This window comes from Aythya ferina, assembly GCF_964211825.1.
Source record: "Aythya ferina genome assembly, chromosome: Z".
Classification (NCBI taxonomy): Eukaryota; Metazoa; Chordata; class Aves; order Anseriformes; family Anatidae; genus Aythya; species Aythya ferina.
The window spans coordinates 29,910,009-29,927,080 of NC_140299.1; the positions used below are offsets into that span (position 1 = coordinate 29,910,009).

Below are 17,072 nucleotides of genomic sequence, written 5' to 3' on the forward strand. Positions count from 1 at the left end.
TGCTTCGTAGTTAAGCTGTATTCTGAAATGTGTTTCCTTCACCATTCAGTATTGCCAAACATTAATATTTTCTGATTAACAGATGCAGCAGTAGGTGCTTTTGTTAAAGAGTGTTACTATATTACAAAAATTAGGCATATCTAATATTAAAAACAAATACAGCATTAGAATGAGACCCACAGGAGATAAAGTTTTATCAGAAGGTAGGTTGCGGACAACAGCAGAACATAATTATTGATCAGTCTGGTACACTACTTCAAGAAATTCTTGACTGCTGAATCTCATGATCATGTGCGTGCTCTGACAGATGAGCAGAAGATAGACCTAATTTCACCTGGGAGTGGCAGCATCTTTCTGGCTCACATCTGGCAACTTGGTTTGGAGAAAAGCATAGATATGTGGCCAGATTTTATTGGTTTCTGTTCCAGAGAAGGATTTCAACAACCCTTTTTCCCTGAGGAAGAAAAAGAAAAAAGCATTACAGAAGTCATGTTGTTTGAGCATTCCAGGATCTCCACCTCACTCTAAGATTGCCACAGCAGAGCATGCTGTGTAGATGGCAATTTAATGCCAGGAGTAGTCATAACATTGGGAATGTAGGTTGGACGTGCATTACTCTGTTCCTCAGACAGTAAGCTGTTGGCCACATCAGTTCAAAAAACTGGTAGCTGTCCACAGAGTACTTAATATAACAAGCTATGATGAGTAAAAATATGAAGAAGTAATCAAGTCATACAGCACATCCCATACAGCAATCATCCAAATAACTGAATTTTAAAGTCAGACCTCAAGAATCAAAGAACATACATCAGCACAAGCAAGCAACCCAGACACAATCAAGGTATTTTGAATTAGTTCCAGCAGTTAGCTTTATCTGCAAAGTACATTGTTATAACTATAATATTAGCTTAGGCCTGCGTTTTACTGTGGTGCCTTGAGGCAGGAAAACATCGTAAAGCTACTGGTCAGCAAAACTCATTGTCAGCCCAGAACAAAATCCCTTCTCTAAAACTGAACCAGTCCAAAGATGGAGCTTTCAGTTTTCTACTCAGCAGTTTTGGTAGAGAGTAAGGAAGGGTGGTGGATAAGGAAAGATAGAGGAAAGACAGTCACTTCAGGATGTTGTTAAAAAAATCTGGTATGTTTGTCTAGGCACGATAAGACTGAAAGCAGTAATACAGTATTATGTATATATTACTAATGTTTTATTTGCACAGCAGACCAGCTTAACATGAAGAGAGTCTTTGTATACAGTTTTGACCTTAGAAAGAATTACTGTTCTGTTATCCTTCCAAAGTGCTAATGGCTCTAGTATTCTCAAATAGCTAGTTATTAAGAGTCTTGCTAGCTGTGCATGTCACAGTCCTGTTCTTGTAACTGCCACTTCTGAATTCCCATTAACAGTTTTTTCTATTAATGTATCAGTTTCTTGACCCCTCGTCTATTATGAGGGCTTCTACTCACACATCCAGAAAGAGAAAATACTCCCTAAGTTTCCAGGATGAGAACTCTCTCTGTTGCCCTACTAAACAGAGCAATGTTGCTCAGAACGCTAATAAAATGTAGTGAATAATGCACAGTACTCTATGTAAAGCTAAATATGGCTGCAGCTGAAGGCTCTTTCACTAAGCTGACTCCTGAATAGGTTTCAAGTAACAGTCAAAATCATACTAATTTTACTGGTTTTATTTCTTACAGAGCTGATGAAAGATATACTGCTACTCATACCATGTTCGCTGCTGTAATAATAAGTCTATAACTGCAGAGATTTGTTCCTTGCTGATCTAACATGGAAGAAGCATAGTGTTTTACGACTTACCGATAATATTCTAGAACAGGTCTTGTTTCTGCATCGTAAGCCTGCAGCCTCTTGGTAACCGTCTCTGGCTTATCATCATCTCGCTGAACAAGTGGTTCTCCGGTAATATCATCAATGCCCTGGTTATGGTTAAAAGTAAACACCAATGTATATTCCTGTTTAAGTATGTTCTGTGTAACTTTCTATTTAAATTGCAATCAGTTTCCATTTAGTCCAACTATAGACTTCTGCTTAGAAAGGTTACCATCTACATCTTATCTGGAATATAAGATGTTGACTTTCAAGTAAGACAGTCCACCAGTTAAAAACATTTTCTCAGTATTGACAATGAACATCAGGTTATAGTTACTTGACTAATTCGAACTCTGGAACATTTGTTGAATGCTGGGAATATGTGTACAAAACTGTCTGTCATGGTTTTGGCTGGGATAGGGTTAATTTTCTTCTTCCACATGATATTGTGTTTTGGATTTACAAAGGAAAAGAAGATTGCTGGTAACATGCTAATGCATAACAGCAAACAAGCAAGAGGACAATTTGGCCTTTGTTTGACAACCATGAAATAGAGAAAGGAATTAATGATCTTTTTAAGTCACACTGCAGAAAGCTTAATATTTAGCAACTCTGTACATCAAAACATGGCATAGAACCCTACAAAAATCTTTCTGTGATTTAGTAAACAGAGGCAGGGTCTTGCTGTGTGAACTATGACGACTACTTTAGCACACATTTCAAGCAGTTTCTTGAAGGGTTTCTCAAAGGTTTCTATCTAACATCTGTGCAGGCAGCCATAATAGTGCCTTAGTTGTACCTATTAAATATTCAGCCTGCAGTTTTGTATTAACTGTGAAGCCATAATCCTTTAGTTTTGTTGAGCAAGTAAGCAGTTACATTTTTTTCAGGTCTGCCAAATAACAAAGACAACTATATTACAGCTATTCAGCTCTACTCCATGGTTTCACTTAAATACTCTAATAACTACTTTAATATGTTGTGATACGCTTGCTTCACTAATTAAGTGAAAAGCAGAGTCGAGCATTCCTTATAGCAAAGCTGTTACAGCTGAAACCCACCCTTTGGTATGTCTGTTAATTCACTTTTGCTACGTGCCTGTATTCTTCTGCAATTAAAAATAACCATAACTTATACTCCATGTTTTAAACAATACATAGGTAGTGTTTCCAGTTGCTCACTTAAAGCGCTCACCTGCTATTTTAGCTGGTCTCTTTTCCTGAAACACTGAAAACTCAAAAATACAAAGCCTGCTATGATTCTGACTCAACTTATTAGAACTTGCAGGTGAAATGTGATGCTGCAACAGGTAAGCCATTCAGAGTTAAGGATGAAACACCGTGTTAAGCAGAGATAAACCAAGGCTAATCTGAGTACTTCAAACATTTTTAGGGTAATAATGTATATTCGTTATCTTTCTGTTTACTGTTCTTGCTTATGATGTCTTAAGCCATAACCTCTGTTCTGTTGAGAAGCTTCTCTGACTAGCAAGTTTCTACACCGAATTTTGCAGTATGACAACCGTTCCTCTGAAAATTTTCATCTTGATTATACAGTAACACAGGGAAAGCATTAAGAGGATCCCTCTGACTGGTACTACCTGACTTAGTGTACATCCTAGATACAAAGAATCAATCTCTGGAGGAAGGGAAACTGTACATTAACATGTAACTGACTTCACAGTTAGCTACTGCAGAGCAGGCTGAGAATATGCCCAGCTCATATGCCAGTATGCAAGTTTTTCAGATCAGTGAACAGCTAATAAGAGCTTATGAAACAGTATGCGGAACTGGCACCACGGTGTTTCACTCTGCAGAGGATAAGCACATTGCCCATCAGCTTCAGCTTCTACCAGGGCACTGGCATACCCTGAGAGGCAGTGTGTTACCAGGCAGCTTCTGTTCACTTAAGAGATGAAATGAGCAGTTCTCTTCTAAGCTACTGTATTTTGCAACAACATATGCATAATATTTTAGTACAATCATCAAATGCAGTGCAGCATTTATTTAGCACCAACATTAATATGTGTACTGCTTACCCGCACTTTAGGAGGACTGAATTCAAGATTGTAGACTCTGCCACTAGCAGGGTGGATCCAACGTGCTGTGAGCCGACATTTTATGTTTTCAAATGGTACGTCTAGGTCGATCACAGTGTCTATTTGACAAACTTTATCCAAGGCTTCTGCCTGAGCAACCGTTCTAGGGAAACCTTTTCAAAGGAAATGACTCCATAAAAATCCAAAGACAGAGTTATAGTCAGAATTAGCTGGATTTGATCACTAGAGAAACTACAAGTCAGACAAAAAAATGCGTTTTCGTGCTCTAAAGGTTGAAAAGACATCAGATTTTTTCTTACAAAATATTACAGTTTGCTCTATGAACTCAATGGCTCCAGTGGACTGCCTTCAAAGGCTCATGTTATTAGTAAATAAATCTAATGTAACTTAAGAAAGAGGGGGGGAAATTGAGAAAAAGAAAAACAAGGTCACCACAAAGACTTTATGATGAAAAACTGACCACAAGTTTAATGATCAAAGCTGCTGTAGAACACGCTATTGCAACACAGACTCGCTAGACTAACACCGCTACCCGCTAAATTTTTGCATAGTCTCACACTTCTCAGTTGTTTGTAATTTTCATTATACAAGTAATCTTCTCCTTAAAGGCAAGTACTGATAGATACAAAGTTAAGAAACTCATCTTTGCATGGCATTGATTGATGGAAGTATTGTCCAAGTAAGGGACTAGCTAAAAATTAGTTTTACAAAAAAAAAAATAAAAAAAATTGCCTATTGCCTTAAGGCTTCTGTATCTTGTCCACTGTATCTCAGAAGAAAGAACTGATTCACTCGAGCCAAGCTCTTGCTTGGCTAACAGACCTGGTTTGCATCAGAGTCATCAACTGCCCTCATCCCATTTCTCTTATGTTCACATAAGCACATGGAAGTGCTTCTAAATGTTTAAAGCAGAGGGAGAGTAAGGACTCCAGCACTTGCTGTTCTTTCATACTACTGACAAGCTATTCAGCCACCATACATCGTAGTTATGCAGCTGAAAAATGAGTTTTCCTTAGACTGTTCTGAGAAACTTCCTCAACAAAAATAAGTGCCTTTAGATAAGCATTTCAGTGAATCCAGCAGTTCCTGCTTACAGAGTTTTCTCATTACAGAGAAAATAATCTACAAGATGTGATAAACGGTGAAGAATCTAGGAACAGACAGAGAAATGCCCTAATTATACAGCAGATAAATCTAAGCAGATTATACCCACATGCATGACTCAGATTGCTACATCTGCTATGATTCCAGAAGCCACCAGTGGAAATGTGTATCTGGCTATCTATGCACACAAGCAGCTCACCAGCTCTATTCAGTCTGACCTGGCTGACCTCAGCTGTTTGTTTTGAGTTGCTGTTATCAAACTAAAGACCTTCCGTTTAACATATTTCAGCAGAATACTATTGTTCCTATAAAGCTGTTTATGCCAGAACTATCATCCATTGTAATTCACCAAACCTCTGTTTGAGCTGAGGCATAGCTCCCGCTCCGGAACTTTAAAGAAGGCGGCATATTAACATGCAGCAGAAATAAGTTTATTTTTTTATGCTCTCCATATCATCCTCCAGTTGGCTGTTAATAGTTGCCAGTGTGCCCAGCTATACTGCTACACATGCAGATCCAAAAGACTGGAACTGCATGTACACAGGACCAGGAATTGAGTTAACATTCCTTTACCAATTATTTTCCATTGCAGTCTCCACTGTGGGGATTAAGACTTTGTCTTCACAAAATCAGAACAAAAGTGGAAATAAAGCCAATGAAATAGATCACTGCAGTAGAAAATTATAATAAAGCACTGAGGGACAAAGAATCATTACATTATAGAATGGTTTGGGATGGAAGTATCTAGAGTATCTAGAGTATCTTTTGTAATAACCATGCATCCCAGTTTTGTGTTGTATGGGTGCTTGCTGAGCGTGCACTCTGTGGCACTGATGAAGATGTTAAACAACACTGGACCCAGTATTGACCCCTGCACTACACCAATAGTGACTTGCTTCCAGCTGAACTTTGTGCCCAGCTGTTCAGTCAGTTTCAGTCTGCCTCACTGTATGCTAACCCATACTTTGCCAGTTTGAGGATGTTAGGGGAGACAGTGTCAAAAGCCTTACTAAAGTCAAGGTAAACAATATCCATTGCTCTCCTCTCATCCAACAAGCCAGTCACCTCACTGTAGAAGGCTATCAGGTTGGTTAAGCATGACTTCATAAATCCTTGCATACTACTGAATACCATCATATCCTTCGCTGTGTTTTCTAGGACTAGTTGCTCTGTTACCTTCCCAAGGACTGCAGTGAAGCTTTGCATCCTGTAGCTCCTTGCATTTTTCTTCTTGTCTTGCTTACTATAGGAGAGACATTTGCTCTCTTTCAGTCTTCTCTCCCAATTGCTCTGATGTCTCGAAGATATTTGAGAGTGGACTTGCAATTATGTCAGCCAACTCCCTCAGCACGTGTGGGGGCAACCTCTCAGGCCCCATGACCTTACATACTTTCAGTTTGGTTACATTCTCTCTAATCTGGTCTTCCTCCATGAATAATGTCTTACTTGTTCCAAACTTTTCCTTTGTTTTCTGAGGCCTGGGATTCCTGATTTTACTGGTAAAGACCAAGGCAGAAAAGCTACTGAATACCTCAGCCTTTTTCATGGCCTTTGTCACCAATGCCTCTGCCCCAGTCCGTAGAGGCACACATCTTCTCCAGTCTTTCTTTTGCTATTTGTGCACTTGTGGAGTCTTTTCTTGTTACCCTTCACATCCAGAAATCTTGGCAGATTCAACTCCAGGTGGGCCTGAGCTTTCCTAATGTTATACCTGGCAATACTGGATAGGAATTCGATAACCCTCCTGGGTCACCTGCCTGGCTTTCACCTCTTAGACATATCTTTTCTATGTCTGAGTTCATTTAGGAGCTCCTTATTCATTCATGGAGGCCTTTGTTAGATTTCCTACATGTTGAGACGGACCTTCCTTAAGCTGGGAGCAGATGATCCTTGAATATCAAGCAACTCTCGCGGAGCCCTCTTCTCTCCAGGACAATATTCCTGCTTTATTATTTTATTTTATTTTATTTTATTTTATTTTATTTTATTTTATTTTATTTTATTTTATTTTATTTTATTTTCCTCCAAGCAGATTGTCGAAGAGGCAAAATCAGATCTTCTGAGATCCAGGGCTGTGGTCCTCATTTTTGTCTTGATAACTCCTCTCAGGGTGCTGACCTTCAAGATCTCATGCGCACTGCAGCCAAGGATGTCCTCAACCTTCTTATCTGCAACCAGTTCTTCCTAGGTTGTAAATATCAGGTCTAGGAGAGCACCTGTACTTGTTGGCTCTTTGTCTGCCTATGCTAGGAAGTTGTAATCACTGTAATCACTGCAGTCTGAATATCTAGATCACTTGAGCCCTGTTACATTGTCCTTCCAGCAAAACCGGGTTGGTTCATGTACTGCAGGAGGACCAGGGCCTGTGAAGTCACCCTTCTTCCAGCTGTTTGAAGAAGGCCTCATCTACTTCTTTCAACCTTTTCAGTTCTCTTAGCCTTCCTTTGTATGATACATGCTTCAGCCCCATGTCCATTCCACAGAATCACAGAATCATCTAGACTGGAAGAGCTCCAAGATCACCCAGTCCAACCTCTGACCTAACACTGACAAGTCCTCCACTACACCGTATCACTAAGCTCTCTAGTGCACCTATGCTGGCCTGCCCCATCTGGAAATCTCCATCTTACATTGAAAGATATAAGAAATATAAAGTGGCAATATAAAAATATAAGATGTATACAAAGAAAAATGTAAGATACATACAAAGCTACTTTCTAACAAGGCAGCACTCAGTCACTACTGACTGTTGTATGGGGTTAGAACACCCCACGTGCATGAGCTTCCATTTACCTTTGGTGCACTCCACAAGACTCCTGACGGACCATTTGTGCAGCCATTTGAGGTCTCTCTGCCCTCTGGCATATCAAATACCACTCCCAGCATGGTACTGTCCGGGAACTTGCATGGGTGCACTTTGCTGTGTTCTTTATGACATTTAGAAACTGTAACTGTTGTTTGCTGTATACTGATCATAGAACAAAATCACAGAATAGTTTGGATTGGAAGGCAACTTAAAGATCGTCTCATTCCAACATCTCTGTCCCCAAGGGACAGCTTCCACTTGACCAGGTTGCTCAAATCCCCATCCAGCTTAGCCTTAAACACTTTCAGGGATGAGGCATCCACAGCTTCTCTGGGCAGCCTGTTCCAGTGCCTCACCACACTCTGAGTAAATGATTTCCTCCTAAAATGTAGTCTGAATCTACTCTCTTTTAGTTAAAAGCCATTACCCCTTGTCCTATCACTACATTCCCTGACAAAGAGTCCCTCTCCTGCCTTTCTGTAGGTTCTCTTCAGGTCCTGGAAGGCTGCTGTAAGGTCTCTCCAGAGCCATCTCCAGGCTGAAGAACCCCGTCTCTCTCAGCCTGTAGAACCCCATCTCTCCCAGCCTGTCTTCATAGGAGAGGTGCTTTGGCCCTTTGATCATCCTCATGGCCCTCCTCTGGACTCATTCATATCAGTCCATGTCATACTTGTGCTGAGGGTCCCAGGGCTGAATGCAGGACTCCAGGTGCGCTCTCACAAGAGTAGAGCAGAGGAGCTAGAGCATTTGACAATGAAAACTGAGGCAAAGAAGTCATTGAGTACCCATAACCCACAACCCAGGTAACCAAGTCACCTGTTTCCTTTCAGAGAGGGCCCACAATTTCCCTGGTCTTCCTTTTATCACGAACACTGAGGACTGTGGATGTTTCACACCCTCTAAACCAAAAACCACACCAATAGTTTTTTAGTTTTATCTACTGAGACAAGATGTGACCAGAATCTGAAAATACACACATCCACCCCAGACTCTATCTTTGTGATGCACATCCAACCGTACTCCCAAGGGCTGGAGATGCAAGAGCCACTTGGTCCAAGATGACAGTGGCAAATGGATTTTCTTTCAATTCTGATCGCTGGAGCTATGTGCTTCAGCAGAATTCCAGTACTATTTGCTCTAGAGAGCAGAACCAATAACCAAATGAAAGAGACCTTTTAGAACACTTGAGCAATGGTTTTGCTGGTGATATATTACACACAGCACTGCTGCAATGCTCCCTTTTCCATACTTGCCCTGTTGCTGCATCACATGCCTGCCTACCGTTCTATTTACATAACTCCTCAGCCCCTTTCGTCAAAAGTGTTCCATTTTCCAGAGACTTCTAAAAGAAGAGGCTTTAAAAATGCACTTCTTAAGGCATATTTTAAACAATGCCTCTGTTATTAAAGGGGAAATAGAAGGATTGACAGAATTTCCAGTTTTGAAATCTTACCATTTTGAGGAAAAAGGCCTTTTCAACATAAATTAAACATCCCTTTAACACTCTGAAGGCAGAACGAATCTTGTTGTCTTTACAGCCGAAGAAACTAGGGCAGACTGCCTGCCAAATGGTTCACCACAAGCTCACAACACATGCTGTACTACGAGTACACACTTGTAAATGAAAATATATACTCAAGCATATATGAGCATATACATAATATATACTACATACTTGAGCACTGCTACTGGAACCCAGCTACCCATTAGTGACCAAAGCAATCCAAAATTTCTTCTCCTTCCACAGTGATATCCCAATATGTTAACTTACCATCCAGCAGCCAGTTGTACCGATCTAGACCTTTTAGTTCATTCAGCATCAGCCGTGTCATGATGTCATCTGGAATAAGCCGTCCCTGATCAATGTAGGACTTGGCAAGGATTCCAACTTCTGTGAAAGTAAGAAGAATCACATTACAGTACCTGTGAACTCCAGCAGCTGAAAAAAAAAAAAGCCCAAAACACTGTAAACAATTTGTTTTGAACAAGATGGCACAGAATGGTGAAGCCATTAACTAGGCAGACTGTACGCTTGCTAAAGTTCAAGAGATAATCAATTGGGATCTGATCTTACAAATGTGTGTCAGACTAATTTGGTCAGTCTGTAGCTCCACAGACAGCAATGGCGCATTCAGCTCACTTCTTTCCTGACACACCCCCAAATTTTACTAGTAAGCATTTGAAAGACAAAGTTCCAAAAACTAGAAACAGAAAGAGTTTTCAAAAGAATAATGAAGAAATGTAAAGCAGCCAAGCTCAATAAGATGTCAGCTCTCAGACTTCCTGCTGAGGAATTTCTTTTCTCAGTGTAGTGGCCAGTTATCATCTTATGACTTCAGTATGAATAGAAACTCCACTGGTATTTAAGACAGCAGTATGCAATGGGACACACTTGCCAGAAACATATTTTTATAATTACTAGAGTTACAAGAGGATGTTTATAGACATTGTAAACTATTTATAGAAGAGCACAGTCATTAGTATTTTCCCATGGCACCGACTAACCTTTAATACCAGTCATTTAGCCCACTGGCCTGCTAAAATGTCATACTCACATCACAGATCCGGAAATCACACCATGTTCTGACATCACATGCAGTAGCATGCTGTAGGTCACTCGAGCCATGGCTACTGCCAAGAAGAAATCCATTTGCCTGGGCCTTGTTCTCAGCACAAAGCCTCCATGACCCTAGGTTATAAAACAATTACCTAATTCTGTGAGTCACCTGAATAGCAGCTAAATTGTTTTTTGTTTTGTTTTTTTTTTGTTGTTGTTGTTGTTGTGGAGCTGCTGAAGCATTTACTAGAGGCTAATTCAGATCTAGTTACAGTACATTAAATGGGAGAGAAAACAGGATGGACTGACATTACTGATACCACCACTTTCAGCAGGAAGGACTGAAAAATGCAAGCCCCATCACTGGATGCAGTATTAAAAAGCACAATGTACAATGACTCTTCTTCAGACAAGGCCTATGAAAAGCACTAGATGCCCTCAAGTAATACAAACAGTAGCTTTAGTGTTAAGAAAAAGTGGGGAATAGAAGGACAACTTCCCCATATGGGATGTTCACATCTACAGATAGGCTTTGAAAAATATGAAAATACTTAAAACAGTATAAAATATGCACAGTGCACCATGGTCAGGCTTCAAATAATTGCCACAATGTGGAAGAGAGTCAGACTCAGAAAAGGCCAGACTCAGATGCTTTGAGTCCTGCAGCACTGCACAACTGGAAAGAAGATGACAGCCTGTTTGAGTACAAAGTACCTGCTCTTTTCCATACCTCCCTTCTTCAAGGTCAATAAGTCATACCTTTTTTATTATCCTAGTGCACTTAGAACTATGGACCTGCAAAACAGTCTGGAAAGAGGAATAAACTGCATCTAGATAGTTTAACGTGCACTTGGTGCCCAAAGCTGTTACTGATTTACATCACAGTATTGCTATAGCCACAGTTACAGAAGAATATGTGCAAGGCAAGCTCAGGAGCGAACAGCAATACCAACATACTTTGGAAAGACAAATGATCTTTTGGGCACAGAGAGGCTTAGGGTGTGTGGCAAGCTCTAAGGCACGCAGGTACCTTAGACCAGTAGAACAGGAAACACGTTGCCTTTCGCCACAAAGCTCAGATCATCTAGAAAGTCAACTATTGCAGGAAGAAAAAATAGGTGTGATTATTAACATGAGACTAAATAGTTATGCTAAGACAAGAAATTTGTGTGCTTGTCTTTACCTATCTTTTTTCCGTTTGGGGGGAGGGGAGCTAGTGGGGTTTGGTTGTTTTTTGTTGTTCTGTTTTATTTTAAGCTTGGGTCTGAAACCACTACAGATATGGCAGTCTTTGGCATTAAAGGCAACACCATTTTCTTTCATGTCTAGGTGGATAAGAGATATCTTTGCTTAAAGGTTTTGCAGAAGATTGGCGTGTCCTAACTGTATACAGTGCACAAGCTCTAGCCATACTCAGTCTGCAGGCTGCTTAGCACTACAAGAGAGGTTGTCTTGTTGTTCACTCTCCATCCTCCAAAGCAGCAGAATGTGGCAATAACTGTAACTTGCTAAGGACACATGTTTAACAGGATTTTTCAATAAGGCCACTTTCAAAAGAGAATAAATGCTAATAACAGCCCCATACAGCTACTGCTAATTGCATTTTATTTTCAATATGTTTAGGCTGTTCAACCTAGCCTAACAGTTCCCAAAGAACTGGGCACTAAAGAACTCTTGTATTATCACCAAAACTTGTTTCTTCTTTCCCTCGACTATGCTCATCAAAGCTCTCCAAGCTGCCTCTCGTACCCTCTTACCTTCCTCGGTACACTGTTTCTGCTACCTCAGTGCTCATCTCACGTTTGGAGACCATTGCTGCAAACAGCAGCTCACTTTCAGTAACATTAAGACAGAGTTTCATCTGGGTTAATTAGTGAGCAGGAAACTCTGTAGCAGATTACATTCCATGGCCTCTAACGCTGAGTGAACTTTATAACATTTTACACTGACTTCTGTCCTCACACAGTTTTTCAGTGTGTCTGCTGCACTTCATTTTTACATCTCCATTCTCCTTCACATCCTTCCATCTATCCAATCCATTTTGCAGTTTTCTTTACACTGCTTCATGGCTCCCTCATCAAAGCGAGCAATGGGGTATTTCCACTTGCCATTTATTCTTCTCACACACCCCTCTGCTTGATTTTGATACTCTTTGATCCTGCTTCCAAGGTATGACGCTCAATGCCAAGAGCTGCAAACTGAAGCTTTTCATAAACAGCATATTTCCTTCCTCCCCTGGAATGCCTTCCCTTCTCGCTAGATATTACTTATACTGAAGGTTCATAACAGTACCAATTTTGGTTTTGTGAGCCTCTGCAGAGAACAACTTACCCTAGCACTATGAAACGGATGAAGCATGAATGTGTTCAGATACGCCTGCACAACTGCTGCTCTGAGCAAATATTTAACTTGGAGACACCAACCACAGCGAGGTCAGTCAACTAAGCCAAAGTCATTATTCGTACCGAGCAAACATAGTTTGTGTGAAAAAGGATGTGGACATTAAAAACAACCAAATGATTTCATAATACGGACCATTTTTCGCCTTCAAACATGCGTACAAGCCGTCAAAACCAAGCCCGCCTGTTCCCTGACCCACTACAGCAGTGGTGCAGCGGAGGGAGTCCTCCACAGCTCCCAGGTGCTGGCAGCACCACCACCCTCACCTGGCCCTCACCACGCGCAGTCCTCGCAAGATTTCGGAGCACAGCACGAATACAGCTGATGTGCATGCCGGAAGGGGACCTTCCTTCACTGCAAAAACCCACCACAGAGGCACTTGGGGGGTATCTCGGAGGAGAGACGGAGGGTAGGGTCCAGGACCACACGGTACGCGTAGTTCGCACCACCGAATGCCGGCGAGCCCGCACACACAGGGTGCCACGACCTAACAGCAGGATAACTCATTAAAAGAAATAAACAAGCAAACAAACAGAAGGCAGGCGGCCTGAAAACGTCGCCACTCCTTTTGGGAGACCGCCGCAGCGCACAGCTCGGGACCGGGCTGCTGGAGGGGCCCCGCCGACGAGCTCCAGGAAGAGGAAGGGGGAAGGAGCGCGGAGAGCAGCGCCCCGGCCGCCGCGGGTGGCGGGGGGCGGCCGGGGGGGCTCCGCCGCCTCCGCCGCTCACCTGTCCTCCTCTGCATGTTGTCCCTCAGCAGGTCGCCGCTGGAGAGGTGCTTCAGCCCGAAGTGCTTGATGATCCGCGCCGAGATCGTGCCCTTCCCGGAGCCCGGGGGGCCCATGATGACGGCGCGCAGCAGCGGCGGCGCCACCATTCCGCGGCGGCCGCCGGGCCCTGCTCGCCGCCACGGCCCACGCCGGGCGGGGACAACGGGGAGAGAGGCCCGCGGCGGCGCCGCCTCCCCCCGGGCGGTGCCTCGGCCCCGCGGGGTGGCGAGGAGCCGGGCTGGGGCCTGCGGGCTGGGGGAGCGGGGCGGCGGTGACAGCTGCGCTGGGGGGGTCGGTCAGCCCCGGGGGCAGAGGAGGGAAGGAGCTTCACGTGAAAGCCCAGAAATAGCCCTCAAAATATCGAGACCGAAGGAAGCCACGCTAAAAAGGGAAGCGTCAGCCCTTGAGAAAAGCGCAGAGACAAGGAAACAGCCGTATGTTACCACCACCCTGAAAAATATAAGAAACGGGGAGCGTGCCCGCTGATGCTTACAACCCCCCTGATGTCCACGCTCCCGCTCACCAGCAAGCCCTTGTGACAGCCCGAGGACTTTCCCAGGAGCTCCGCCACGGCCCCTCGGTCCCTGCCCTGTCCATAGGAATGGCTTTTCCCAGTCCTTGCCCTGCATTGTTTGGATTTCCCAGCTCAGCCTTGGATGTGGCTTGTTATCTGGCTGTCACTGAGCGATCGCTGGGCTGTTGACACATCCTGCTGCTGTCACTGCCCTGCTCTGCTCATCCCTGCTCAGGTGCCGTGCGGCTGTGCTGCGGTCACCTCAGCTGCGGGCTCGCTCACCCTCATGCAGCAGCTCTGCTCTTGCTGCTCTCTGCCATATAGCTCCAACCGAAGCGTAGCGGGCAGATATGTTCTTAAAAACATGGGCCTGAGCTTAAAGATACTTGAATGTGAACGGCTGCAAGTTGTCCTTGCTCTGAGCACTGCTGTTTCAATGATACCCAGAGGTCCCGTCCCACCACCACGATTTCAGTGATTCTCAGCAAAATGCTTTTCACCAAAAAAGAAGGCTGTACAGAGTGTTAAATGTTCATTGTCATGTCCACAGCAGGAAGGATAAGCCTTCCAGGTAAGGGTTCTGGAGATCTCGCCATTGGATCTCAGCCATTGTGAACAAGGATAGCAGAAGCGAAAAGGGATCTCACAGAAAGCAGAATTAAAGACAAAATGCACATTAATGAAAATCAGCTTTCCTTTTTATAACTTTGTTTAATTGAAATAGTTTTACAAGTCATTTGCAACAACAAGAGCAAAACACTCCAATGGACGTGTGGTATTTAACAACAGTATGAAAACAGCCCAAAGAACCATCAGTAGACAAGATGAATAGCCTTAACATTCAAGTATGAAAACACTGACTGAACACAGAAATCTTGGTACATAAGCATAAATCTTAATATACAGAGTAAACCCCATAACTGAACCTATTACTACCTTTCTTTATTCTAGAATTCAGGAGGACAGAAAGAGTGAAACATTTAGGGCTTTAGGGGTGTTCCCAGGGAAACAACTCAGTCTGCCGAAGCACCAGTTGCATTCACAGGCTGGAACACAACTTGGCAATAAAAAGATATTTAAATATTAGAAGCCGTGCTATTTATTTGCAGCTTAACACTTCACATAACCTTTTGAAAGGTGGAAATTCACAAAATGTGTAGAAGAGGTCTGAGTGTTTCTAAAGCAAATTTGTGGGGAAAGGGCAGATATCATATGAAATTAATAGGCAACAAATGCTAGATTTGTCAGAAAGATCAGTAAACCTTATCTCCAAAGTCACCACATATAAAAAGCAGAAACAATTTATCTGCATGTTAAGGAAGGAACCTGGGGGTCATCATCCCTGCAGGCACTAATGAGCAGCTGAGAAAAAATACAGAGTACAGCAAAAATTATCCTGCTGTCAACGACTACTTAGAAACGTGTCTGGACTTCAGAAAGGATAGGCGATGGCTAACAACACTTTTCCACAGAGAGGCACTTCCCCTCACAGACACACTCTTACTAGCATACGGTCTTTGCAGAACGAAGTATGGGTAACTTCATTACAAAATTTATGTACTAAAATAAAATACTATTCCCTTCTTCTCAGCTATCTTTGTGAGAGTACAAACCTCATCCTAGCAATTTTGTGCAATAATTGTGACATAATCAGAAGTGCAAAAAGGAATAGTGGGAGGATCTGTAATAGTAAAAATGATAGTTTATTAGTCTGTAAACACAGTCCTGCATGTAAAAGCATGCATGATTTCTTCTGCAGCATCATTTTAACATTGGGAATGTGACATTTCATTATATTCATTCAGATTGAATTATTCATATCGTAGCACAGTAACCAAGGCTTAATTAATACAACCTGCATTGTGTTCTGAATTTACCATTTCCTGCTTACCCACCAAATGCCTTATTCACACATGTAGCATGTACATGCAAGTTAAAATCCTGACTATTATTTAGTGAGATTATTGAAGTTGTCCTCATGCTAGCTGAATAGGAATCAGAATCTTATTTTAAACCAGTCAAAATGTTCTTTCCAACAGAGTCTTTCAGATTTCTCAGTAGTTTTTCAAAATTGAGTATTTCCATAAAGTTCTTTATAGCTAAATTGTCAAAGGAGTTCCAGTTGTGTCTTCTCCTTAGAGATCTAAGGAAGAAATTATTCTCTATGTGAGGCACTGGAACAGGTTACCCAGAGAAGCTGTGGATGCCCATGCCCCATCCCTGGAGGTGTTTAAGACCAGGCTGGATGGGGCTTTGAGCAACCTGTTGGGAGGTGTCCCTGCCCATGGCAGGGGGTTTGGAATTAGGTGGTATTTAAGGTCCCTTCCAACTCAAACCATTCTGTGATTCCGTGATTCTATTATCTAAACCCTTTTGAGCTTGATATATTTTTTGATAAATTATATATTATAAAAATATATAATATTTAATATAATATATATTTAATATAATATATTTTTATAAAATATATAATATTTTTATATATTTTTTACACCAAAATGGTTTTCTATATGAGAAAGAAGTTAGATCATTACACTGACTTTAGTACGGTTTTTTGATTTGGTCTCCCAGATCATTTTTGTACCTCGTCTCTGATGTTTTGTTCTGGAGGGGTGGAAAATTAGATTGATGAAAATTAGCTGGAATCAAGCTCAAATTGTAGTGGTTCACATTTCCTAGCCTGCTGTTGGGGTTTAACCCATGAGGCAGCTAAGCAGCATGCAGCCGTTTGCTTGCTCTCCTGTCCCCCAGGCTCCAGTGGGACAGGGGAGAGAATCTGGGGGGAGAAAAAAAAAAAAGAAAGTAAAAACTTGTGGATAGAGATAAAGACTGTTTAATAGCACAGAAAAGGAAGAGAAAATAGTAATAATTATGAAAGAATGTACAAATAAAGTGATGTACAATGCAATTGCTCACCACCCACCGACCAATGCCCAGCCAGACACCCCCAGATCTAAAGTTCAGCATGACACTACATGGTGTGGAATATCTCTTTGGCCCATTTGGGTCAGCTGTCCTGGTTGCATCCCCT

The 17,072-nt window shown here is 42.2% G+C and overlaps 1 protein-coding gene across 2 annotated transcripts; it reads right to left on the reverse strand.

Moving 5' to 3' along the window:
• Positions 1-13,696, reverse strand: AK3 (adenylate kinase 3). 2 transcript variants are annotated; one of them, XM_084504722.1, is made up of 6 exons: positions 13,487-13,671; positions 13,024-13,244; positions 9,572-9,691; positions 3,870-4,042; positions 1,820-1,938; positions 1-454 (listed from the first exon to the last, which is right to left on the reverse strand). In XM_084504722.1, exons 3-6 carry the CDS (start codon positions 9,630-9,632, stop codon positions 331-333), a joined length of 477 nt encoding a protein of 158 aa, XP_084360848.1. In that variant the 5' UTR covers positions 9,633-9,691; positions 13,024-13,244; positions 13,487-13,671; the 3' UTR covers positions 1-330. The 2 variants fall into 2 exon arrangements, with proteins under 2 accessions (XP_084360848.1, XP_084360847.1); XM_084504721.1 differs by lacking the exon at positions 13,024-13,244 and having other exon boundaries at positions 13,487-13,696.
• Positions 13,697-17,072: the final 3,376 nt, after the last annotated feature.

Coding starts and splice junctions, on each gene's coding strand:
- AK3 (XM_084504721.1), bottom strand. CDS start 13,634: ATGGTGGCGCCGCCGCTGCTGCGCGCCGTCATCATGGGCCCCCCGGGC. Junction 9,692..13,486: donor CAACATGCAGAGGAGGACAG/GTGAGCGGCGGA, acceptor TTACTTTCACAG/AAGTTGGAATCCTTGCCAAG. Junction 455..1,819: donor CCTGTTCTAGAATATTATCG/GTAAGTCGTAAA, acceptor TTTCTTCCTCAG/GGAAAAAGGGTTGTTGAAAT.